We start from the raw sequence: 25,387 nt of genomic DNA, 5'->3' as shown, positions 1-25,387 counted from the left end.
CGCCCTGTGCTGGGCTGGAAGAGGCATATTGGTGGATATCAGTGGAAGATGGAGGTGAGGACACCCTCCATACTTTCAAAAGGATCCACACTGGGGCCAGTTGCTCTGTGCCCTGCTGGGCCACCTCATGGCCTGTGGAGCGGCCATCAGTCACCAGAGCCTTGGGAGAAAGAACAGCGTTCTCAGAGGCCAGATCTCCGGCCCTAGCCCTGGCTCGGTGTCCTCTCTGAAGCAGGGACATAGGGACGGCTGACACCCTCAAAGGGAGAGTTGACAGGTGGAGGGGTGTTGTCCTCATCTCCTTGGGCAGAGCGGGCTGCTGGAGGAGGTGTGTGTGGGCTGCACCCTCCCTTTCTGGGGCTGTGCTTTCACTGCAGCTGGGCCCTGGGCCCGGGTGCTCGCCGGGCCCCCGGCCATCCCCTGAAGAGGGGCAGCTGCCTCAGAAATAGCCAGTGCTATTCAGGCCCCTGGCTGGCCTGGCCCATTTTGGCCACCTCCCAAAATTGCCAGGGGCTGATCCTGGGGTCATCCAGGGCCCCCAAGCCCGGGGACTGGCCTGCTGAGCTGAGGATTCTAGAGCGGCTGGTAGAGACCCTACTGGTCAGCAAGCCTAACTCCTCAGGGCCTAGGGTCGAGTGCACATCCAAGGGGACGGTCCAGACACTGACCCATCCTTGCAGCCAACTTCCAGTTCCCCAGGGCTGAGTGAAGAGGGAATAGAGGCATTGGGGGCGGGGCTTTCACGCAGGGCTTCTCCACCAGGGCATGGGACAGTAGGGCAGACTTGAGGCAGGGCACGTGTGTGTATACATGTGTCTGTGTGGACTGGGTCCAGGCCTGAGGGCACATGTGTCGACCCTTTTCTGCTCACACCATCCTTCTGACGCCAGCGTCCTTGCTCAGGAGGCCAGGGTGGGCCGAGAACCTGGGATTCCCGGGTCTGCATGCCTTGGGAACGACACCTGTGAGGAGCAAGGGCTTGCAAGAGACACTGCGGTGGATCCCACTGGAGCTCGGACCCTTCGGAGGTAATCTGAGCGAGGGGGGGAGCCATTTACCTGTCCCTGGACACATAGAACACCTTCTAGGGTAGGAAGCATAATTTTGGGCAAGGCGGCTCTTGTCTGTCGAAGGTGACTGACTGCTCAGGGGGTTCTCCACTGTGAGCCAGCTGCAGCTGGTGCTCCTGGCAGCTGCAAGTGGATGTCTGGGTCAGAGCCTGGGTCTGAGTGTCCAGTGCAGGAAGGCCCTGCCAGTACTGGCTGCCCAGCCATGGCGTGCTCTGGCGGCGAGCCCAGGCCTTGGCTCCAGAGAGGGCACTGCTCTAGGCCCTGTCAGCCCAGTCTGGGCATCCAGTGGGCAGGGCCTGCTCATCCCTGGCAGGGGTCAAGAATGCCGGGCATGGAGAGACTGTCTTGTCTGGCTGAGAGCCTGGCATGGGGAGGTTGGCATGTGTGGACTGCAGGAGCCCTGGGCATCAGCCCTGGGCAACCTCCCTCTTGCCTTGTGTCCCCAATGCACCTGTAGTCACCCCCTCCACTAGTGAAAGAGTCCCTTCTAGCCCCTCGGAAGCTTTGACTGTGTCCCTGTGCCTAGAATCAAGTTAATATTCCATGGGGGACCTGGAATGAGCAGGCACTTCTTTATTCCAAGGTGTGGATGGGGAGGCAGCCAGAAGATTCGGGCCCCGGCCCAGGGTCTGGGCCGACCTGTCAGTTGGCTGCTACCTCGCATCGTCGACTTGATTTTCTGTGTAGCCGTGAACCAGGTTGTTTTCTGCAGCCCGACACTGGGCATGGCTTGCCAGCCACAGCAGCAACTCTGCTCAGAGACAGAGAGTGCCACCTGGTCTCTGACCAGCGAAGGGCCTGAGGACGCATTTGTGGGCCCTCTGAGGCTTCAGGGGCTGGGTCTCATGTGCCCAATTCTGACACCTGGTGGAAGGGTCCTTGGGAGACTGTGGTCCTAGTTCTTTTTTTAAAACAGATTTTATTTATTTATTTATTTAGAGACGAGAAGGGAGGGAGAAAGACAGGGAGAGAAACATTGATGTGTGAGAGAAACATCGATCAGTTAGTTATCTCTCACATGTACTCAAATGGCACCCCAGCTGGGGACCGGGCCTGCAATTCAGGTCTGTGCCCTGGCTGGGAATCAAATCGGCGACTTTTTGTTTGTGGAAAGATGCCCAACCAACTGAGCCACACCGGTCAGGGCAGCCCGGTTTTTCTCTGGGAAAACGGGGGACCATCGTGTCAACTGTGCAGGGAAGCTCGGGCCTCTCCACCACCCGCAGCTCCTGCTTGTACCCTGCTATGGGCACCCCTCCCCATTTCCTCGGGTCTGTCTCTGGGTGGCTGGGCCTCACAGACTCCTTCAATGTCAGGAGCGAGGAATGCTGGGAAACTCCCACCAGCAGCCTCAGCCTCCCCTAGGGACAGATGGGCCGTTCTGTGTCCAACTCGGAGAGTGTAGGGATGAGCCCACCCGGGCTGTTGGTGAGCTCTGCAGGAGGGAAGAGCACAGAGTCAGCCACACGCTCCAAAGCGTTAGGGGCCGCAGGCTCAGGCTGGCCTGGGAGTGCCTGCTGTGGGGGCAGGGTTTCCAGGGGTGTGGAGCACAGCCTGAGGACGGGGTAACTGCTCTGATCCTGCCTTCAGTGCGTGTGAGTGTGTAAACTCACAAATGGAAGTGTAAAATTGTGGTATGTGCACATGCGTAAGCGTGTGAGAGGGGGCACGGAAGTGTGTGATTGTGTGTATGAGTAGGTGGTGTATGTGAGTCTGTGTGAACAGCTGTGTGTGAATGAAGATGTGAGCGTGAGTGTGTGCAAGTCCATGAATGCAGGAGCATGTGCGTTTGAGTGGGACTGTGTGCAGAGTAAGTGTGAGCGCTCCTGTGGGCTCGGGGAAGTGCAGGGAAGTGACCTGTCAGTGTGGGCCTTTGGGGGAGGTTGGTGGTTTGGTTCACAGGACATCCAGAGACACTCTCCCACCCCCACCCCCTCTTTGTCAAGCACGAATCGAGCAGAGAAGGGTCAGGAGTCACTGGAGTCAGGGAGAGGCTGAGGAGCCCAGTCTGTAGTGGACCATCGGGTTCCGTCCAGCCGGGCCATCAGGTCGTCTCTCCTCAGCTGCGGCTCTCGGGACCCCCCAGCCACAGGTGTCCCGGCCGCCGGACTTCGGGGAGAGCAGAGCTCAGTCGCCTTCCCGCAGGAGGTGACTCGGGCCGGGCGGGCCGCGCATTCCTGAGCCCTGAGTCAGTGCGGCCGCCCCCTCCGGCCGGGCCCGCCCCCGGCGCGCACGCCCCTCTCGCCCTGGCATTCCCGGCGGGCGGGCCGGACGGGCGGGCGGGCTCGCGGGCGGGGACTCGGCGCGGGAGCCCTCCCGGCCGGCGGTGGCGGCCCCTCCTGGAGGCCCTCGGGAGCCCGAAGGACCCCGGGTGTTGGCGGTGGCAGCGGTGAGTGAGCGCGCCCGCCGGGAAGGCGCGGGGCGCCGCGGGCGGGGCGGGTTCCGGGCTGCGTCCGCGGCGCTCGGGCCGGTCTTCAGCGCACCCCGGCCGGAGCCGGTGGCAGCAGCGGCCGGAGTCGGGTCGGGTTTGGGGTCCAGGTCGGGTCAGGATCTGGGGTTCGCTCCATTCCCCGCCCGAGGCGCCCGAACTTTCCTTTCTGGATTTTCCCGAGCCGCCCGCGGAGGCGGCCCAACCCCGGATTCCAAACCCGGCGCGCCGCAAAAATAGCCCGTGGCTGGATTAGCATGTCCCTGCGGGCTGACCAGGCCGGACAGCTCGGCTCCGACCCCGCCCAACAGCTGAGGGTCCCGGGAGCGGGAGGACTCTGAGTCCGGGGTTGTCTCCGGGCTCCTCACTTGTACCCTCCCCACTTACGTTCTCCTTCCCGGCTGCCACCGGCGGGTGGTGACTCCTAGTCGAAACTAGGGTCCAGAGGGTGGAACTTCTTGGGATCATCCCGGTCCCAGCTGAACTTACTCCCTGGGGATGGGAATCGTATCAGCACTCACGGCAGCAGCTGTCGGGCTGGGAGTGGAGATGGACCCCTCTCCCCATCTGTAGTCACTGAAACTGCGGGGCTCTGGGAGGTGCTTCCGAAGACAGTCAGTCCCCTACCTGGTGCTCAGCGGTCAGGAGGAGCAGGCCAGGGTTGAGCGTGAGGCCGCTGCAGGGTGCCTGGAAATGGGCCTTTTCTTGGCTGGGGAGATGGAGGGACCCTAGCTGCTCAGAGCAGAGGGTGAGGGCTGGCTGTCGCCCTGCTGGGGTGTGTCTGTGGGGCCGGATGGGGGGATGGGCAGGGAGTCCCCAGTCTGGAGCCCCTGCTCCGTGCTATGAAAGACCCTCCCTCCCCTCCACACACACACACACCTTGGGACTTCCTGGCAGAGAAGATTCAAGGATGAAACTGGCTTTTCAGGTTTGTCTCAGTTAGATGCTGGGCATTCCCCACCCCCACAGAACCAGCTTTAGCCCCTAGCCCCCACCCAGAGACTGGGAGAAACCTGGGGAACCAAGTAACTGGCTGGGGTGGGAGGGGCTCCTGTTAGCCCCCTGCCACCAGGAGTCGTTCTGGATAGTCTCGGTCCTTTTGCCTGAGAATGGACAGGGGCCAGTAGGAGGACACAGGAGTCAAGTGGCCCCAGATCGAAGGTGTCACCCCTTTAAGAAGCCTCCATGGGCTGAGCTGCCTCCTGTTGCATAGACTGACAACCCAGGGCAGCAGAGCTGGGGCGTTGCTGTGTCCACTGCCCCTCACTCAGCGTCACTGTGCCGGCCAGACAGACCCTGCCTTTGGGGGCTCCCACTGGAGGGGCTCCCTTGGTTGAGAGAGAATCACCCAGGTCTCCACTGCCTTTCATGGCCCCCTTAGGGTCTTCTCAGCTTCCACCGTTGCTCAGGGTGGTCCCCCCTCCCCCACTGCCGCTCTCCCCGGATGTGAGGGGCTGCTCCATACCAGGTCCAGTTTCCCCACTCTGGTGTCTGTGACAGGATCAACTTTCTGTCCAAGGATCGGATTCCTCGGCTTCTGCCTATGTTCTGGGTTGGGCGTGTTTGAGGGTGACTTCTTCTCTCTGAACCGAGATGCTCTGGCTTGGAGAGGGTGGAAAGAGTGTCCAGAGGGGCCCAAAAGCCCTTCACAGCCTGAGAAACCCAGGGTCCCTTTTACCCCAGCTCCATACAGACGTGGCCCAAGGCTTAAATCCCCTCGGAGACCCAGTGACCTCAGGCAGTGACTGGCCTCTCAGAGCTTGTTTCTTCCCTCTGCTGTTTGACAGGCTGCTACCACCTAACTCCTAAGGTGCAGCTAGACTCCGGATCGTCACCCCCGCAATCTGCTGTAGCTAAGTCCTTGCCCCTACCCCTCACTGACTATGGCATGGACAGGTCGCCTTGGGGCTCCCACGCCCCAGGGTATGTCTGTTCTGTCAGACCTAGCGGGGTTAGGGGCTTTAATTCTGGCCAGTGGTAACCCTTGGGTGCCTGCTGGGCCTTTGGACAGTGCCTCCTACTCGGGGCTCCCTTTCCTACCCTGTGTGCCGCCCTCCCAGGTCAGGTTCCCGTGCCTTTGGGGCCTCCTCCAGCAGGAAGACTCTGTTGTTCCGTTAGAGGCCCTCTGCAGGCCCCTTGGCCCTGGTGGGTGACCCGGGGAGGCAGGGATTGGATGTGACCTTCTGATGCGTGGAGGGCAGCATGCAGGTCATTGGCCAGGTCTCAGATCTGCCCAGCTTCCCTCTGAGGGTTGAGGAGGGTCGAGGAGGGTTGAGGAGGGTTGAGGAGGGTTGAGGAGGGTTGAGGAGGGTTGAGGAGGGTTGAGGAGGGTTGAGGAGGGTCGAGGGCCTGGCCTATATCCCTCCCAGTACAATGCCATTTGCAGATGAGGCTAAGAAGCCCAGGTAGGTGACTTCTGCTTTATCATCCAGCAGTGTGTGGTGGAGAAGGACTGGATTCTGGGCTGCCAACAGCTGATGATCCCCCCCCTCCCATGGGAGGTCTGGGTTGGGCTTTAGATTAGGGGTCAAACAGAAGACTGAGGGTCAGAGATCAGGGCTCTAGTGGAGAGGTTGGAGGAGCTGGCTTCTGGGACCATGCTCAGGTGAGCCGGGGACACGTCGGGGCAGGCATCCTGGGGTGGGGCTCATGCTCCAGCTGACCTCAGTGGTGGGCGGTCCCCTGGGCAGGGCAGGGCAGGGAGCCCATGCTTGGCAGGCTCGGTCCTGGGGCTGGACCGTCCGCTTGGCCTCTGGCTACCCCTGCCAGCATGGTCCTGCAAGTGTGCGGGAGGTCTGGGCACAGTGGTGGCTCTGCTCACACCTGGGGATCCAGCTTCACACCAGCTGTGGCCGCTGCCAGGCCCGGGCAGGCCAGGACTTCTCCCCTGCCTCCTCCTGCCTCTTGGCCCGACTTTCCAAACAGGGCATCTCTGAAGGGTTCCGTCCCCAGCATCCCCCACGGCCCCTGCTCACGGCACACAGTCTTGGGCCTTCTTACGTCCGGGCTTGCTGCCCTTCCCTGGCTACCTTGCTTAGGCTGCTTGCTCCCCAGAGCCGGCCGGCAGCCTCAGCCTCTTCGCTTCTTCAGTGCACACTGTGCGCAGGAGCTGCCGTGGCTCCTGGCCTCCCTACCCTGGCTCCTGTGGCCTGGCCCCTGCTGCACCCATGTACAGTTCTGGCCTGAAATGTCCTCAGTGAGCCCCAGAGGGGGACCCTCCCCCTGCGCGCCCCAGCCGTTCGCCCTGATGTCGGAGCAGCTCCCACTCCTCTCACTGCGCTTAAAGCAGCCCCAGGGGGCCTGTGACTCTGCAGGGCCCTCTTCACCAACTCGGCTCATCTTGCCCCACACTTGTCCCGAGCTACTCAAATGCCTGGGGAGCAGTGTTGTTTTTGTGTCCCCCTGCTGGTCTGGGTCCCCACCCTTGGCATTTGCTTTGTCAGCAATTCTCACTTTACTTCCAGTTGCTCCTTTGGGAGTCTTCTGCTGGGCTGGGCCCCGGGTGGGCAGCCGAGGATGTTGCCAGAGTGACTCAGATGCCGAGTGACCCCGCGCAGTCGGGCTGTGGTTTCTCCCTGCCCGGAGGGGTCAGCAGAGAGGAGATGCTGCTGGGATTTCCACCGTGAGGGGCTGTCTGGGAACAAGAGCCCACTGTATGCCCAGGGGAGGCCTGGACACTGAGCCACTGTGTCCTCTGGACAGGCACTGCACCCTCCCCACTCCAGACTCTTTGTCCAGTCTGGGCCCGCCCCTCCCCCACACCCTTGGGTGCTGGTGCAGAGCCCTCCTTGTGAATCCCACCCACTTGAGGCCCAGATGGGAAACTGGGCACACAGGGGGAGGGCAGGCTGGGTGTCCCGGAGCAGCGTGGGCTACAGAGCACCCTCCTGCCTCTGCCCCGCACACAGGAGGGGTTTGGGTGGAGGCCAGGGACTCTAGGAGGTCTGGGTACACAGGCAGGGAGCTGGTGCTGCATCATGAGCTGCGTGGCCCTGTGTTCCTGGTCAGACCGCGGGCCTGGGCCTGCGGGGGCTGCCCGGCTGCCCGTGCATGCTGACCACCTGCTTTCCTGCTCCTTGCTTGTGCTGTTCCTGCCTGATATGATCATACAGTTGGCTCCTCCTCCAGACCCAACTGAAGGGTCATCTTCAGGAATCTCCCATTACCCAGATCATGGGGACCACCAGGATCTGCTAGCCTGTGCTCCAAAGTGGCCGTCGTTTCCCTGGCAGTGGCTCTGGAGCATGGTGGGCCCGGCAGTGACGGGGCGGCACACACGTGGGAGAACTCCTGAGCTGTGCGAGCAGAGTCCAGGGCCAGGAGGACCAGGGGGCGGGGCAGGCAGTAGGCGCCCTGGAAAGTCGTGCATGTGTGTGGTGGGGGGAGCTGACCGCTCAGCTGGCAGAGATTCCTTGTACTGCTGTGCAGGGAGCCAGCAACTATCACCTAGGCGTGGGGGACGTGCAGGGGGAGGCGCGTGGAGAGGCCACCCCCCCTCGCCCCCAGGCTGCAGATTCCCAGTAGTGGTCCCAGGTGCCACTCTGGGCCTTGCACCTGTCCGGGCTTCACAGCGACTCCCCCAGAAGCACTGGCTCGCTTCTCAGGCGAGGACATCGAGGCTACATGGGCACCGGGTGGCCAGGTGGCAGGCATGGGCCGCAGGCAGCACAGCTGCCCCCTCTGAAATGCTAAGGGGGTTCCCATCCTGTCTGGTTCCTCACCCATAAGACCCCACAGGGTCCAGCACAGTCTCGGGGGGCAGGTGGCCTGGATCAGTGCCTGGTAGGCGTGGCTTGACTGTGGCTCGGAGGGCACACTGGGAGCTCTCCCAGCGCTGCAGGTTCTGGGCACCCCTGTCCCATCACCGGCCATCTTCCCGATGTGCCCGGTGCCGTCTGAAATTCCACCACTAGTGCCTGAGACCCGAGGCTGCCCTTCCCAGTCACCTCCTTACCAGCAAGGGGACCTTAAAGGCCACACGATCTGTGAGGGGAGGGCTGGGGGTGCTGAGCACACCAGCGACACAGGCCTGGGTCGGGCTTGTGACATGGGTTGGGCGAGGGCTGCTCTTCTGGCTCAGGCCCCTGGGAGACCCATTTTCAGGAGGATTCATGTTGCTCACTGCCCCCCACCAGACCTGCCTGCCCTTGTCCCTCTGCAGGGACCCCTTCGTCGGACCCCACATTGTGGGGATCGGCCTGGGTAGGCGCCCAGAAGGGATTCCCAGCGATGTACGAGCAAATGCCGCCTTCAGCTCTTGTCCTAAGATCACAGCAGAAGGGAGAGGACATGGGCTTGGCTCTGAGGGGCCTGTCTGAACGGAGAGACCCCTGGGTACATAGTCAGCTCAGAGAAGAGGTAGGACCATGAGGGAGGGATGGAGTCAGAGCTGGGGGAAGGCAACCCTGAAGGACTCCTTCTCCCCCGAGCACGTTCCTGGTTGGTGCAGCGCAAGTGGGAGCTGTGAGCAGGGCCTGGAGATGGTCCCTAATTGGTGCAGGGCCAGGTGGAGGATAGTGATGAGTGGTGTCACTGCAGGGGTAATAGGATCTGTGAGCAGCACCCTGGCCTGGTCATTGCAGAACAGGGAGAGCTGTGGGCAGCACTCAGTGGCGTGCCCTGTTGGGTGTGAGGCTGGTGGGAGCTGCCGGCCGCAGCCTGGCCTGGTCCCCGTCGACAGAGGGCCAGGAGGAGCCCTGCGCAGCATCCAGGGCTGTTTTTGGTCTATATAGTCCCAGCTGTGAGAACTATCCCAGCCTGTCCCTGGTTTGCATAGGGGCAGGAGGAGCTCTGCCCAGCACTCTGTGCCCTCCCTGGGCTGTGTCGGAGGGGGGAGCAGACGCCTTCCTCAGGTGGTAGTCCCAGGCCGGTGCAGCACCGGAGTTGCCCCGGGCCGGGTCCTGGCCCTTCCCGGGGCTGTGAGAGCAGTAGGAGCCGCGAGCAGTGTCCCAGGCCTGTCCTCAGTCATGCTGCCCTGGATGTGTGACTTCGGGCAAGTCAAGCCTCTGTTCTCCAGGCCTCCGTTTCCTTATTTCTAAGGTATGGGAGGGGCCTTCTCTGTATTTATTCCAAGCAGCTGGGGAGCAGGCTCAGGAGTGGGAGCCGTTTCTGGGGGTGTTGGTAGGTGGGTTACAGACCTGTCGGGATTGAATCTCTTTGAGGGGGCTGAGGAATTTGGGGGTGTCTGCCCTGAGTGTTGGTTGGCCACTGCTGTGGTATCTGTGCTCCCTGTTGTGCTCAGGGAACCCTCCCAATCCTTGGGTTCTGTTTTCAGGTCTTTTGTGGCCCTTCTTTGGGAAGGGGCATCTAGACCTGTCCTGAGAGTGATGCTTCGTTAAGAGGGAAATGGAATGCCAAGTAAACTGTGGTCACTTGACTTTTGCCTCACAGTGCCATGGCCAGGCAGTGGTGGCCCAAGTCAAACCCTGACCTCCCTCTCTGCTCTGGGTCCTGGGCCCCTACTCTGTGCCTAAAAGTGACATATTTGGGATTGGGTCTCAAATGCTTAGGTTTGGGGCTGAGCTGCTATGCTGCTCTTTCTGGGTGCATGGCACCCCCTGGTGGTCACGACAGCATCTGCACCCAGGTGGGTTTCAGGAGGCGCTGCTGCAGAAGCAGCTCTCAGACCCTGGGAAGCCACACTGCCACTCCTCTGTGACACGGAGCCTTCACACACCCCAGTTGTGAACGTGGGGGCCCTCTGTGTCTGGGGCAGACAGCATGGTGGTTAAGAGGATGCGGGCTGAGGCTTGCCCAGTGCCCAGACTGCGGCAAGCTCCTCAGCCTGCCTGGGCCCCGTGCTCCCCAGACCTCTGCTCTGGCCGTTCCCAGTGCCAGGAGAACAAACCCTCCAGCCCCAGCCTTGCTAACTCGATCTCCTCCTCCGAGCCTTTGCTCCGGTGTCACCTCACAGGGAGGCATCACTGCCCCTGGCAACAGCAATGTGGCGATTTTGTGCCTATCACACTTCACATCTTCTAACACAGTGTTATCTGCTTACTTACAGGTTATTGTGTGTTTGGACTGTTAGTTCCAGGAGGGCAGGGATTTGTCTGGTTTTGGTTTCTCTGTTTCTGCACCTACATGTCCCAAGCACCCAGGAGTGGCTCCCAGTAGCTGCTCTAACACATGTCATGTACATTTACATCGTCTGGTGGCCTGGCGTGGGCCAGGCGATGCGTGTCAGGATGAATGCAGTGGGGACCGTCCAAGTCTGAGTTGCGCTCCTGGGCTTTGGCGGGGGGGGGGGGGGGGGACCAGCCCGGTTAGGGCTGTCACCCCATCTCCTTTCTCCCGGGCCTGGGCCCAGGGAACTTGGGGCATCTGTCAGCATGTGAGTGAATAACACCTCCCCCCACCAGGCCGGCACTGCCATACCCGGAACCATGAGCGAGGCCCGCAGGGACAGCACCAGCAGCCTGCAGCGCAAGAAGCCACCCTGGCTGAAGTTAGACATTCCCACTGTGGCGCCGCCTGTGGCAGAGGAACCCACCTTCTTGCAGGTAGGCCCTGGCCAGCATGGGGCTGTGGGTGCTTCCTGTCCAGTCCCCTCACCATGACCCCATTGCTCAGCCCCTGAGACGCCAGGCTTTCTTGCGGAGTGTGAGTATGCCAGCCGAGACGGCCCACATCCCTTCGCCTTACCATGAGCCCCGCCGGCCGGTGCTGCAGCGCCAGGCATCCATCACGCAGACCATCCGCAGGTATGGCACTCTGCCCGGGCTGCTCCACGGGTTGGGGGCTGGGGGCTGGTGGGACAGAGGCAGGCACACAGGGTCCCCTTCGGGTAGTGAGGCTGGGAGTGGGGCAGGGGGCCCTCCTGTCTCAGCTTTCTCCTCAGTCTCGTTCCCCATGTCGCCCTTGCCTCCTCCTGCGCTGGGGACTGACTCCTCCCACCTACCGCCCTTCTCTGCTGCCCCAGCACTTGCTCTCTCCTTCTCTGTCTCCCCCGCCCCAATGCTCTGGCTCCTGAACAGCCGGCAGGTGCGCTTTGGGCGCGTCCACACTCTGCCCCTCTTGGGCTCCCCTGCTGCCTGCAGGGCCCTCCCACAGCGCCGGTCTCTCTCCCGGTCCCTGCTCAGGTACCAGGGGCAGGGTGTGAGTGTGTTAGCCTCAGCGGGTGTGTGCATGGCTTGGGCCCTCTTGGGAGCTGGCAGCCCGGTCTGCATCCCCTGGGGCTCCTCCTGGCCGGTGCTGGTGGTGTTTCACTTGCATGTCCAAGGGCTGTGGGCAACCTGCCTGGGCTTGCAGTGTCCGTTGCTTTAGTCCTGTGGCATCCAAGGTCAGGCTGCTGCCCAGGGCTCTGCTCTCCCTGGACGAGCTAGGGGCAGAGCTCTGAGACCATCTCTGGACGCAGTGTCTCCTCATAAACCCCCTTCTCAGGGGTGGGGTGTGGGCCTGGGTAAGATACTCACCTGGACAGGGCCTAGTATCTGCGGCTCTAGTGGAGTTTGGAGTTGGCTAAGTGTTTGGGGGCAGCCGGGCTGGGACCCACTCATCCTCTTCACTGGACCCAGCTCAGCTGGACCCCAGACCCTGGAGCTACGGTGGCCTGGGGGAAGCGTGCTACCTAGGCAGGGGGCCTGCGAGGCCCCGGCTGGGGAGGGGAGAGAGCTGCTTCCCCTTGTTGAGTCCCTCCCATGGCAGGGGCACAGCTGACTGGTTTGGAGTGAGCAAGGACAGTGACAGCACCCAGAAGTGGCAGCGCAAGAGCATTCGTCACTGCAGCCAGCGCTATGGGAAGCTGAAGCCGCAGGTCATCCGGGAGCTAGACCTGCCCAGCCAGGACAACGCGTCACTGACCAGCACGGAGACGCCCCCGCCGCTGTACGTGGGACCATGCCAGCTGGGCATGCAAAAGGTGCGCCTGCCCCCCGCTGCCTCCCAAAGGCCTCTCCCTCTGCTCCCCTAGGCTGGGGCTGGGGACACCGCCAACCCGAGCAGAGGAGGTTCCTTGAAGCTCATGGTCTGGGACGGTGGTTGGATGGTCCCATGAAGATACCTAAGATGCCATCTGGGGAGGGGGGCTTGGGGGATGGGACCGGTTCCTGGGGTTGTACCGTGGGGCCAGCTCGGGATGGGAGAGCATCCCGGGGCGAAGAGCAGTGTGAAGGCACTGTGGGGGCGGGGGTGGGGTGGGAGGGGACCTCTCTGGGTGCGGCGGCGTGGGGGTGCCCACAGCTGTCTGGGCACCCACCGGAGAGTGGGAAGAGCAACAGCTGTGTTCTCCACAGTGGGGCTGGGGTGGGGAAGGAGCCTTTGGGGTGATGACCCAGCCCCCCGACTCCTGCGTCTCCTCCCCTCTGCCAGATCATAGACCCCCTGGCCCGGGGCCGGGCCTTCCGCATGGCGGATGACACCGCCGATGGCCTGAGTACCCCGCACACGCCCGTCACTCCGGGTGCTGCCTCCCTCTGCTCCTTCTCCAGCTCCCGCTCGGGTTTCAACCGGCTCCCACGGCGGCGCAAGCGTGAGTCTGTGGCCAAGATGAGCTTCCGGGCAGCTGCGGCGCTGGTGAAGGTGGGTGCAGGGGCTGGGTGGGGGGTGGGGCTGACCGGTAGCCTGCCACATGCTCACCCCCTCGCCGGCAGGGTCGCTCGGTCAGGGATGGCACACTGCGTCGGGTGCAGCGCCGCAGCTTCACTCCCGCCAGCTTCTTGGAGGAGGACACAGCGGACTTCCCTGACGAGCTGGACACCTCCTTCTTTGCCCGGGTAAGAGCTCAGGGGTGTCCCCCTGACCCCTCCACCTACGTGTTCCGCCCTGACCGTGTGTGTTTGCTCAGGAAGGTGTCCTTCACGAGGAGCTGTCCACATACCCAGATGAGGTGTTCGAGTCCCCGTCGGAGGCAGCGCTCAAGGACTGGGAGAAAGCCCCAGACCAGGCGGACATGACGGGGGGTGCCCTGGACCGCGCGGAGCTGGAGCGCAGCCACCTGATGCTGTGCGCGGGAGTGGTGTGGCGGGGGGAGTCGGGGCTGGGGCCGGAGGTCAGGAGCAGTGGGGCCCGGGCAGGATGCCCTGGAGGGTTGAGGGAAGGGGGCCCCTTGGCTACTGTGGCTGGATGACTCGGGGCTGGGCTCCATTCGAGTCTCAGCTGCCCACCTGTGGAACAGAAGTGAAGTCCCAGAGCCCTGAGGCTGGACAGAATTCGGCGGGGAGGCCAGGGAACTGTCATAGATCTTGTCCCCCCTTCCTGCCACCTTTGGAAGGGCTCGGGGTTGCCCTTCAGATGTAAGGAGGAGGGTGCACAGAGTCTTCACCACTGCGTGGGAGCAAGACAGAGACAGAGGGCTGCCCTGGGCCTGCCTGGGCCAGACTGCGGCAGGACAGGGGTCTGGCATGGGAGGTGACCGTGCTTCTTCCCCCCAGGCCCCTGGAACGTGGCTGGCGGAAGCAGAAGGAGGGCGGCCCCGTGGCCCTGCAGCCCAGGGTGCGGCTGCGTCAGGAGGTGGTGAGCACAGTGGGGCAGCGGAGGGGCCAGCGTATCGCTATGCCAGTGCGCAAGTTCTTTGCCCGGGAGAAGAGGCCTTATGGGCTGGGCATGGTGGGACGGCTAACCAACCGCACCTATCGCAAGCGGATCGACAGCTATGTCAAACGCCAGATCGAGGACATGGACGACCACAGGTGGGCACGGTGGGGATGTGGCTTGTGGCAGGCCAGACTCTGCGCTGGGGTGGGGGCTTCGGGTTGGAGATGCCACGTTCCCACCTCTGCTGACGCTCTGCCCTGCAGACCGTTCTTCACCTACTGGCTCACCTTCGTGCACTCACTGGTCACCATTCTGGCCGTGTGCATCTACGGCATTGCACCTGTGGGCTTCTCGCAGCATGAGACCGTGGACTCGGTGAGCCCCAAGGCCCTCTCTGGACTCCCTCCGGACCACCCAGGAAGGAGGCGGCCTGAGTGGGCTCCTTCTGATCTCCACCCACCCCCTCCCGACTTCTCAGGTGCTGCGGAACCGTGGAGTCTATGAGAATGTCAAGTATGTGCAGCAAGAGAACTTCTGGATTGGGCCCAGTTCGGTGAGGGAGGAGCTTGGCAGGGTGGGTGGGCAAGGAGTCCGGGCCGGCAGCCAACCAGGGCTTCAGCTGCACATTCTACCCCCTGTAGGAGGCTCTCATTCACCTGGGCGCCAAGTTCTCGCCCTGCATGCGCCAGGACCCACAGGTGCACAGTTTCATCCTGGCTGCGCGGGAGCGGGAGAAGCACTCCGCCTGCTGTGTGCGCAATGACCGGTCGGGCTGCGTGCAGACCTCAGCGGAGGAGTGCTCGGTGCGTGCCCCTCCCCACAGTGCATGCCCCTCCCCACAGCGCATGGCCCGCAGCTCTGCATTGTGTGGTTGAGGTCATGTTGCGACTCTGGGTGGCGCTGGTTGAGTTGTCCTTTCCTCCGATCGTGGCCTGGTGCGCCTTCCCGTTGCGCGAGGGCCCTTGTGTAATGGTCACCACTTTCCACCCCTCGGTCTGCCCCCACAGACACCGTTAGGGAGTCGTGTGGTGTCTCTGACTTGGGCGTGCGCTTTGTGCTGTTTTTGTGCCTGTCTTAAGTGTACGGAAGTGGTATTGCCTTATTTTGTCCACCAAACAACTACAAAAGAAAAAGATTCATCGAAGTTTTTTTTCCCTGATGGAAAGTAATTTTTTTTAAATTTATTTAATTATTGTTCAAGTACAGTTTTCTGTCTTTTTTACTCCCATCCCAGCCCACCCCCCTCCTCCAAGTTTTTATTATGTTTTATGAGGTGGTGCCAGCATTTATGTTGGGCCCTAACTTTGCGCACAGGTGGTTTTTAATTTTACGCTGACTCGAATTACGTTCTTGAGCTTGTAACACTCTCCCCCCACATGCGCGCACATTGCCAGCGTGTAAATGGATAGATTTTGGGTTATGGGCTCGGGAGGATCTTGGCGTTTGGCTTTCGACTCCTGCCTTCTGGAGACCGTGCTGGCTGTGGGGAGGCTCTGAGGACGGCCCTGTCCCCCACAGTCTACACTGGCCGTGTGGGTGAAGTGGCCTTTCCATCCCAGCGTCCCGGACCTCGGTGGCCACAAGCGGCAGTTCGGTTCTGTCTGTCACCAGGACCCCAGGTCAGTACTGCTGGCCCCATTCCCACCTCCCTGAGCAGCTGGGAGAGGGCACAGGTGCTCCCCCGTGGGGCTGGGTGGGAGGGTGGCAAGGACACAAGGCGGGGTCTCACTGCCTCCTGGGCTCCTGCAGGGTGTGTGATGAGCCCTCCTCTGAGGACCCCCATGAGTGGCCAGATGACATCACCAAGTGGCCGGTGAGCTGGGATAATTGCTGGGGTTGTGGGGAGTCACCGGTACCATGTGGGGGAGGTGTCCACACCTCACCCATTTATGAGGCCAGGAGGTCCCCATTGTGGGACCACCCTGTCTTCGGATGTAATGCCCGTGGTCTCGGCCTAGCTGATCCTTCCACCAGCACCTGCCTCTCTAAACATGTAGCCAGAACCACACAGACTTGGGAGGTCAAATGACATGAATTCAACCTGACAGATGGGAAAACTGAGGCTTAGGATGCAGAAGCTTGCTCGAAGTCAAGGCCTGCTTTCTGCTGTGGAGCCTGTCCACCTTTGCCCCAACCCCCAAAGCACAGTGTGGGCCCAGGGTTGGAGGAGGCCCCTACCCAACTCGTCCCATTTGTGACCCAGATATGCACCAAAAGTAGCGCGGGGAACCACACCAACCACCCCCACATGGACTGCGTCATCACAGGCCGGCCCTGCTGCATCGGCACCAAGGGCAGGTGGGTGTGCCAGCTCGCAGAGCAGGGCCCCGGGGCTCTGGCCTTCTGCCGAGTCCTGGGATCCCATGGCATAGCGAGGGCGCGGGGGGAGAGGGTCTGGGCTTCTCCGGGGCCAGCAGACAGGGGAGTCGGGCGGAGACCCAGGACTGCGTGGTGTGATCAGGGACCTCTGCCCCCGGGCTCTGGCCTCCCACTCTGCAAGGCTTCCCCACCCTGACTCGACCTTCCAGGTGTGAGATCACCTCCCGGGAGTACTGTGACTTCATGAGGGGCTACTTCCACGAGGAGGCCACACTCTGCTCTCAGGTAGGCGTCCGGGTGCGCGCCCTCCCCGCCCGCCGGGGCAGGCGCTGACAGGCCACTCTGCGCAGGTGCACTGCATGGACGACGTGTGCGGGCTCCTGCCCTTCCTCAACCCCGAGGTGCCTGACCAGTTCTACCGCCTCTGGCTGTCCCTCTTCCTGCACGCCGGGCAAGTGACACGTACCGGCTGAGCAGGGTCGGGTGGTCTCAGGGACCTCAGGAGTGGCTGGAGAGGGCGTGGCCCTCCCTGCTGAGTGCCCCCTCCCTACTTCACAGCATCCTGCACTGCCTGGTGTCCGTCTGCTTCCAGATGACCGTGCTGAGGGACCTGGAGAAGCTAGCAGGCTGGCACCGCATAGCCATCATCTACCTGTTGAGTGGCGTCACCGGTAACCTAGCCAGTGCCATATTCCTGCCATACCGGGCAGAGGTAAGGCTGCTGCCAGGTTCAAGCCTGGGAGCATCTCCATGTGGCCCCTCCGTCCTGCTGTGCTCTGGGCCACGAGAGGTGGGCCGGCTGCGGTCCAAGGACCCTGCTCAGCATCCCCACTGCCCACACAGGTGGGCCCGGCCGGCTCCCAGTTCGGCATCTTGGCGTGCCTCTTCGTGGAGCTCTTCCAGAGCTGGCAGATTCTGGCTCGGCCCTGGCGTGCCTTCTTCAAGCTGTTGGCGGTGGTACTCTTCCTCTTCACTTTTGGGCTGCTGCCCTGGATCGACAACTTTGCGCACATCTCCGGCTTCGTCAGCGGCCTCTTCCTTTCCTTTGCCTTCCTGCCGTACATCAGCTTCGGCAAGTTCGACCTGTACCGTAAACGCTGCCAGATCATCGTCTTCCAGGTGGTCTTCCTGGGCCTCCTGGCTGGCCTGGTGGTCCTCTTCTACTTCTACCCTGTGCGCTGTGAGTGGTGCGAGTTCCTCACCTGCATCCCCTTCACCGACAAGTTCTGTGAGAAGTATGAGCTGGATGCCCAGCTCCACTGAGCTGGGGGGTGGCGGGGCCACAGGCCTGCAGCAGGCTGGGGCCAGGCAGACCACCCACCCTGAGTCTCACAGGACAAAGGGTCTTGTCAAGCAAGCCCTGTGGGCGTCCTGTTTCCTGGACACAGACCTCTTGTGCCTTGTTCACCATTGTTGAACCTCTTGTACTTCTGGGCATTTATTACACTAGTTCCTGTGATTACCTTCTAACTAGTCTCTTGACGACCACCTCTTGTGGCCAATAAATGGACTGGGAGCGTTTTAGCTGCCACCAACTTGACCTGAGCTGTCTCCTCCTTTCTGACGGAAAGTGTCCGAGCACCTCCCCCCAGTGAAGCCCCTAAGTCAGGTAGACCCACCTGCTCCCCTTCCTCAGAGTGACGGATAGCCACAGACACAGACCCATGGGCAAGCTGTCACATGCCCCCACCCCCAGACTTAGAAGTGCCCCCATAAGCCCAACCAGCAGCTGCTGCTTCAGCACCAGGCTACCGCCCATCCAAGGAGCCAGGGGGAAGGCACTGAGGCAGGTGGACCCTGTGCATGGCTGCGCTCTTGCACACAAGCTCTTTCTTCTCCACAAGCAGAAACAGAAAGTCGGTTGCTTTGCTTTATTTCCTGCCTGCTGTAGAGATCACAGCCACAGGCTCACATGGCACCTTAGACCTTTAGGACTCACCTGCACCATTCTCTGCCCCCTGCCTCCCCTGTGATGGGGGCTGTGTCAGGCCCTCTCACCCTGGTATTGTGGCTTTGTCACTTTTCTAAATGGCAGAGAGATTTATTCTGTACACGAGGCCATGCCCACAGTCCTGTGGGATCCGCCATGAAATTATGGTGTTTAGGTCAGGGAGGGGGTCAAGTTCAGGTCTTGAGCATGGGCTCACCCAGTCCTACTCCCGAGGGCCCCGAGTTCACTCTGGCAGTTCCAGCTGTGCACAGCTGGTGAGTCTACTTCTGTGGACAGGCGACAATGACCTGGGAGAAGCCTGGCCACCAGCACACAGTTGTCCTGCTTGGAGGTTCATTTTTGCCTCAGTTTTTTGATGAAGGATACCTCATCCCGATTCCGGATACCATAACTGAAAGAGAAGGAAAAATGTCAAGTATCCAATTTACAGTTATGTCCGTGATGCCTCACCTGAGGCTTGTGAGAAACCAAGAACGAATGGGGAGGAGATGTGCTGTCCAGGAAGGAAGGAGGGGTGGTGGCCATCCTCGCACAGACTCGCACTGTGCCAGTGGGAAGCCTTTCGCCTTCACACACTCTTTCTCCTCTCTTCTGGGCTCTGCGTAGCCCTGAACTGCCGCTAGTAAGAAACAGTAGGCCCCTCACTGCTCCCCTCCCTCCCATTCTCCGAGCAGGGAGAGCCCCCAGCAGGAGGACATTGGTCTAGCCAGGGACTCCCCTGGTCTCAAATTCCCAGGAACTGGTTGAAGAGCCTGCTGGGAGGGCCCAGTCCTCTGGTAGAGCATGTGAAACCAGAGGGCACAGTCTGCATGCCTCCCTGCAGCTTAAGATGTGGCCTGAACTTACTCTCGGAGCTTCTTCCTGTCCTCTGTGAGCTTTTCTCCTGCAGAAGTTAGATGGTACGTCCTCCACACATAGGACCTGCAAGATAAAGATTCAGGTAAACCTCAAGCAGGGGTAGCCAGGCAGCTGGGATGCAGAGGCTGGGTGTGAGGAGGGCTCATGGTGCATAACCCCTAGGTGCAGAAGCGCCACCTTATCTGAAGGATCCGAAGGACGGCAATAGGGAGCTCGTCACTTGTCAGTACTTGGTAACTGAGACCAGGCAGTTGAAAGCACGTGCCCGGCAGGGGCTTCCGTGGAGTCCCGCACCACCTCCCAGGAAAGGCTGCAAGGAGCAGCCACGTTTCACTCACCAGCTGATGTGTTGAATGCCCCCTTCGCGCTCCTGCCTAAGTTGCACGTATCTCTGGATGGCCTTCTTCAGATCCAGGACCGTGGCGTTCTGTACTACAACCACAGCTGCCACAAGGGACAAATGAGAGAGGGTCTCATGGCCACAGCCTCGGATGGCATGAAAGGAACCCAGAAGCCCTGTCAAGCCTTGTTTCTGACTGAGGCTCAAGATGGGGCAGGGTGGGCTTGTGGTTGCCCCCAACCCCCTGGGCATGGTCTCTCAGCATCCCGCCGACCAGCCCCTGTGAAAGCTCAGCCTGCATGGCCTGAAGGGAGATGGGCAGCACTTACGCATGACTTCCCCATCCATCTTGCACACTCGGACTGTCATTGCTTGGCCGTATTCCAGGGCTATTTGGGAATTGACCTCTTCCAAAGTAACCTAGAAAAGACCACGGGTGGAGGTGGGAGCCCTGGTTCTCTTTACCACCCCCAACAACAGAGAAAAACAAGCTGTTAGTGTGCAAAAAGTGGTGCCATATTTTAGGAAGAACAAGAAAGGGAAGGGATTCTCGCTTATACATTAGGACTTCCCAGTTTTTCGGCAGCTCAGTCTCAAGTTCCACCACATTTTCTATTTAAAGTCCAAAGTGGACAGAGACTCGGAAGAAAGGAACAGAGAAACGGGCAAGAAGAATGAACAGCCTGGATACTCTCACCAGGGTATGAACAGGAGGAGAAAGAACCCTGCTTGTCAGTCTGAGAGCCTGTGACCACCAACCAGGATCCAGGCCTGAGCCTGGGGACAAGGTTGTGGCAGGTGAAGAAAATAGTAGTTTAATTCTAAAACTCCACGTTGGACGAACTAATACTTAAGACTGAGAAGGGAAAACCCAGTAATAATAACTATGTCTTTATTATTGTTTGCCATAGGCTTGTTTACATCAACTTTGAGTTACAAACCTATGTGTTAAAATGTCAGGTATCCTCACAACTGGGTTTTTTGGCGCCCTTTTAAATTCCGTGCCCAAGGCGAGAGCCTCGCAGCCCCATCCTAGGCCCGGCCCTGATTAAAACTCTCGTTTACGCCTAGAGGTGCCTTACTGAGGTCTCTGGGACGCTGCCCCCATCAGCACCGCGGGCCGGTCCACGCCCCTAGGCACAGCTCACTGGGGAACAACCCCGGTCCCTTGCCCGCGCGCACCTGGATCGGTAAATCGCATAGGAGTGGGTCCTGCACCACCATGGCTAGACCTTCCTGGAACACATCCACAGCCTCGGAGTGCGGAAGGGCCTCCTCTTCATCCTCCTCGACTTCCTGCACCTCAGGTGGTGCCGCCGCCTCCGCCTCCGCCTCCGCCTCCTCCAGGGCGCCTTGACGTCCCAAGAGCTCTGTCTGGACTGGCAGCCCGCAGGAGCGACCCTGAGCGTGCTGTACGGGAGACACCACACGCAGTTCCGCCAGAAGAGCATGAAGAGGTGGGGCTTCCGCCAGAACCAATGAGAAGGGCAAGGTGGCCTGCCGCAGTGCTCCCTGGGAGTGCAGAATCCGCGTGTCTATTGGTGGGCTGAGGGGGTGGTGTCCGGGTCCTAGGCGAGCAAAGGCCAAACTCTGACTTGGCACCGAACGGCCGCAGGGACTACGGGGGCTTGCAGGGCAAGTCTCTGTCATGCTGCTCTTCTGTCCGGGCTGTGGGAATGGGCTCATTGTGGAAGAGGGACAACGCTGCCACCGTTTCGCCTGCAATACCTGCCCTTACGTGCACAACATCACCCGCAAGGTTCGTACCGAGCCCGGAGTCGGGCCGGGCGCCTCTCACAGGCCTCCCGGCGCTCTACGGCCACCATTCCCAGAGTCCGCCTCTATCCTCCCGTTCTCTCCCGGCCGCTTCCGATTGGCCGTACCTTCGAGTCCGACTGGAATCCATCCGTGTATCCCTTCCCAACGCCGTCACCCTGGGTTATTGTCGTTACTTCTCTTTGAGCTGGCGGCTCACACATGTGCTCCCTACGCTGTGGTCACAACAGCGGCCAGAGTGGTCCCGTTAACTTTTAAGTCAACCCGAGACCGTCCCGTGCTCAAAAAACCCTCGGCAGTTACCCCCGTGCACTCAGTGGAAGCTAAAGCGTTCATAGGACGGAACTTCTCCCCCGAGCTTCGCTTCTCTGACTTCACATACCAAGGTGCTCCTTTGTCCCAGCAACACCAGCCTCTCGGAGGCCCTCCCGTCGTGCACCTCCTTGTTTGTAGTTAGTACCACTGCAGTCAGTGTTGAAGGAAGGCAGTCTGGGGAGACCCTTGGGGGCAGGTATGGAGGTATGGTTCGGTTGCTCAGATCTGTCCTGTTCACTGACCTGGAGAGTTGAAAGTCTTGCTGTTGTTCGTTAGGTTACAAATCGGAAGTATCCAAAGCTGAAAGAAGTGGATGATGTGCTTGGTGGAGCAGCTGCCTGGGAGAATGTTGACTCTACTGCAGGTAGGAAAGGAAAACTCTTTATTACCAAGTTGTGGATAAAGTACAGGAGGCTGCTGACTGTCTGTGTCAGAATCTGTGGTTACTTACAGGAAGTGGGCTTCTAAAGATAGAGAGTGTATTTGTTTTTTAATAACCTATTTGTTACACAAATGATATTGGAGCAAGCCTTGGAGTCATGCATGTCTGAGTTGGAGTTTCAGGGTGACTTCTTACTGTGGCGTGATCTTGGGTCCCTTGACCTCTTGGGGGCTAATCCATACTCGTAGGTGGTAAGAGCACAAAATGAGCTCTACAGTGTTTGGCCGGTAACAGGCGCTGAACAGGTGGTAGCTATCATGGCAACAATGGCAGGAGTAATAATGCAAGTCTAAGGAAAAATACAGCCTTTTTGCTCTAATGCAGAGTTTTAAAAGTTAATACCACAGAGCATTAAGCTGCAGCCTCAGTAAAATAAATGTTTATTTCAAATATTGATTCATTTCTGATACAGTTGTGATGGAAGAAAGACAGAGAAGAGCTCTAGATGCCACCAGTACTGAGAGGAGAAGGATCTAAGTCATGATCAGTACTGTCTCCTTCCCTGTGGAAGACCATCCCAGTCTGCTATGTTAAAAATTTAGCAGTGGCAGACTTTGTAATTAAAAGATGAATTATGTACCAAATGTTCAAAATGGTGTTTGAGGGTGGGAAGGTGTTTCCATCAAGAGCAGTGTTAGTTTCTCACAGTGAAATCACTCTGAAGGTAAATGTGTGCCTTGGGGCCCTCTGAAAAGGTGTGGGAGGGGCAGTGAGACCTTGGTAAGAACGGCCTGAGGCGCTCACTGCCAAAGTGCATCCCTGAGTACAAGGGCAAGTAGGCCAGTCCTCCATTGGAGCTTCTCTGGGAAGATGAGAGGGCGCACATTAGGGAAGCATGTGGGGTATAGACCCTGTAATTCACACAGCAGCCATAAGTCACCTTTTACATTATTTTCAACCAGATTTGAGAAGAGAAGTGGGACCTGGGGAGGGGAGGAGAAGGGTTTGCAAGCTCTCCTGGTTCCCTCAGTGTGAGAGCATAGTGGGGATGCGACCACTGTCTGTAACCTTAAATCATGGTACAGGGAACACTAGATAATCGAGCACGGTCTTTGCTGCCTTTCACCAACATACCTCTAAGAGGTATGTTGGTCACAGACATCATTTTCTTCTGTGGGTCACTTGTTTTTTTTTCTTGTTTCTAGAGCCATGTCCCAAATGTGAACATCCTCGTGCCTATTTCATGCAGCTTCAGACCCGCTCTGCAGACGAGCCGATGACCACCTTCTACAAGTGCTGCAATGCTCAGTGTGGACACCGCTGGCGGGACTAGAGCCGGGTTGGCCCGGCTGTGTTGGTGGCTGTGTACCTTACTCCCCGGAGTGGATTCCTAGCCGGGGAGTGAGCACCGTGTATCCTGAGGGTCTCTGCTGGTGTGGTGGGAAGCCAACGTTTTTAGGGTCGTTGGCCAGGGTATCAGGAAATGGACAGCCCACCTGCCAATCAGTGGATGAACTCATTGATGTCCAGGGAGATTTTGGGGGGGGGGGGTATGCACAACTAAGAACGCTGTTTAAGGTCCTGTTCATTCATCCTTTACATTTATTGGACAACTGATGTTCTTTTACTATCAACCAACAATCTTAAGTATTTACACTGCACAACTAATAAAGTAAAATTTATTAATTTAGTGCATTATTTGTCCCTAAATATTTAACTGTTAATTGCAAACTTATTTAATCAAAATTTATTTTTAATATTAATAAAAAAAACTTAATATTGCCTTCTCAGTGTTTTATATGATTTAAGTAGATGTCAAACCACAAATCATGATTCCAAAATTAACTAGGACTTAGGACTAAACTGGTTACAAGATTGCTAATGATGTAGATTTAAATTTACTATTTTTATTCTTGCTACCTAGGATTATAATAAATGTATTAGATCCTATGTTTTTATACTTTCTGTGTTCTTTCCACTCTGAAATGAAAAGGGACACTTTCAACTAGCTGGGGACAGGGTCTAGGTTATTGATTGATTGCGTGCTCAGGGTCTTGGACTTAATTGCTTTTCCAAATCTCCCTCTCTTTTTAAAAAATATATTATTTATTTATTTTTAGAGAGAGGGGAAGGAGGGCAAAAGAGAGGGAGAGAAACATTCATGTGTGAGAGAAACATCGATCTCATGCCCCCCACTGGGGACCTGGCCTGCAACCCAGGCAGGTGCTCTGACCGGGAATTGAACTGGCCACCCTTTGATTTGCAGGATGACAATCACTCACTGAGGCACACCAGCCAGGGCTCCAAGTCTCTTAATAATGAAGTCTTACTTACAAAGTCATGGGACTTAAATTTATGCCTTTGATACAGGTTTTTACTTTTAAGTCTTGGTATTTTTTTTCCAGAAATGATTGATTTTTTTCTTTTTGTAATTTACTTTTTTTTTACAAGTTACGCCATGCTAAAACTTCATAGAATTACTCATGTGAAGTAGTTTTCTTTAACATTTTATGAGTTAATTGAATGTATACCACAATTAATTTTGTTGTTTACATAGGGATTTGTCATGATTTTAGTATCACAAAATTTTTTTTTTACTTATTATTTTTTTATTGGAAAGTGATTCTGTACTCATTATTCCACTTTCCAGAAATAATTTGCTGTCAGTAATTTGGTGTATATGCCTTCAGATTCCTTTTGTATACATATTCTTTTTTAAATTTATTTTTTATTGATTATGCCATTACAGTCGTTCTATTCCCCCCTTCATTCCCCTCCACCCTACCCCCCATCCCCACCATTACCCCCCTTTAGTTTCAAAGTGTCTCAAGTTCTTTAGATTCTATATTTCCCATACTATTCTTGCCCCCCATCTATTTTCTATCTACTGTCTATGCTACTTATTTTCTGTACCTTCTCCCCCCTTCTCCTCCTCCCACTCCCCTGTTGCTAACCCTCCTTGAGATCTTCCTTTCTATGTTTCCACTCCTGATCTAGCTGTCCTCTTAGTTTGCTTTTGTTTTAGGTGTGGTTAATAACTGAGTTTGCTGTCCTTTCACTGTTCATCTTTTTTATCTTCTTTTTGTTAGATAAGTCCCTTTAACATTTCATATAATAAGGGCTTGGTATGATGAACTCCTTGAATTTGGTCTTATCTGAGAAGCACTTTATCTGCCCTTCCATTCTAAATGAAAGTTTTGCTGGATAGAGCAATCTTGGATGTAGGTCTTTGGATTTCATGATTTGGAATACCTCTTTCCAGCCCCTTCTTGCCTGTAAGGTCTCTTTTGAGAAATCCGCTGACAGTGTGATGGGAACTCCTTTGTAGGTGACTGTCCCCTTATCTCTTGCTGCTTCTAGGATTCTCTCCTTCATTTTAATCTTGGCTAATGTAATGATGATGTGCCTTGGTGTGTTTATTCTTGGGTCCAACTTCTTTGGTACTCTCTGAGCTTCCTGGATTTCCTGGAAGTCT

The 25,387-nt window shown here is 58.1% G+C and overlaps 3 protein-coding genes across 4 annotated transcripts; 2 read left to right on the top strand and 1 right to left on the bottom strand.

Moving 5' to 3' along the window:
- Positions 1–3,342: 3,342 nt before the first annotated feature.
- Positions 3,343–17,830, top strand: RHBDF1 (rhomboid 5 homolog 1). 2 transcript variants are annotated; one of them, XM_037157299.2, is made up of 19 exons: positions 3,343–3,459; positions 10,860–11,000; positions 11,071–11,201; positions 11,475–11,579; positions 12,145–12,358; positions 12,808–13,017; positions 13,089–13,211; positions 13,283–13,440; positions 13,869–14,126; positions 14,235–14,346; positions 14,450–14,524; positions 14,613–14,774; positions 15,490–15,590; positions 15,721–15,784; positions 16,175–16,269; positions 16,500–16,575; positions 16,641–16,741; positions 16,849–17,002; positions 17,134–17,830. In XM_037157299.2, the coding sequence occupies exons 2-19, from the start codon at positions 10,884–10,886 to the stop codon at positions 17,551–17,553; spliced, it is 2,676 nt and encodes an 891-aa protein (XP_037013194.2). In that variant the 5' UTR covers positions 3,343–3,459; positions 10,860–10,883; the 3' UTR covers positions 17,554–17,830. The 2 variants fall into 2 exon arrangements, with proteins under 2 accessions (XP_037013194.2, XP_037013195.2); XM_037157300.2 differs by lacking the exon at positions 11,475–11,579.
- A 317-nt stretch (positions 17,831–18,147) lies between these two features.
- SNRNP25 (small nuclear ribonucleoprotein U11/U12 subunit 25) lies at positions 18,148–20,897 on the bottom strand. The gene is made up of 5 exons (XM_037157301.2): positions 20,622–20,897; positions 19,769–19,859; positions 19,438–19,543; positions 19,088–19,162; positions 18,148–18,632 (listed from the first exon to the last, which is right to left on the bottom strand). The coding sequence occupies exons 1-5, from the start codon at positions 20,661–20,663 to the stop codon at positions 18,575–18,577; spliced, it is 372 nt and encodes a 123-aa protein (XP_037013196.1). The 5' UTR covers positions 20,664–20,897; the 3' UTR covers positions 18,148–18,574.
- A 107-nt stretch (positions 20,898–21,004) lies between these two features.
- On the top strand, positions 21,005–23,842 carry POLR3K (RNA polymerase III subunit K). The gene is made up of 3 exons (XM_037157302.2): positions 21,005–21,198; positions 21,807–21,894; positions 23,118–23,842. Exons 1-3 carry the CDS (start codon positions 21,088–21,090, stop codon positions 23,243–23,245), a joined length of 327 nt encoding a protein of 108 aa, XP_037013197.1. The 5' UTR covers positions 21,005–21,087; the 3' UTR covers positions 23,246–23,842.
- Positions 23,843–25,387: the final 1,545 nt, after the last annotated feature.

Source organism: Artibeus jamaicensis, unplaced genomic scaffold (assembly GCF_021234435.1).
Source record: "Artibeus jamaicensis isolate MK-2021 breed Jamaican fruit bat unplaced genomic scaffold, CSHL_Jam_final contig_700, whole genome shotgun sequence".
NCBI classification, from domain to species: Eukaryota; Metazoa; Chordata; class Mammalia; order Chiroptera; family Phyllostomidae; genus Artibeus; species Artibeus jamaicensis.
This window is presented reverse-complemented; position numbering and strand designations above follow the sequence as displayed.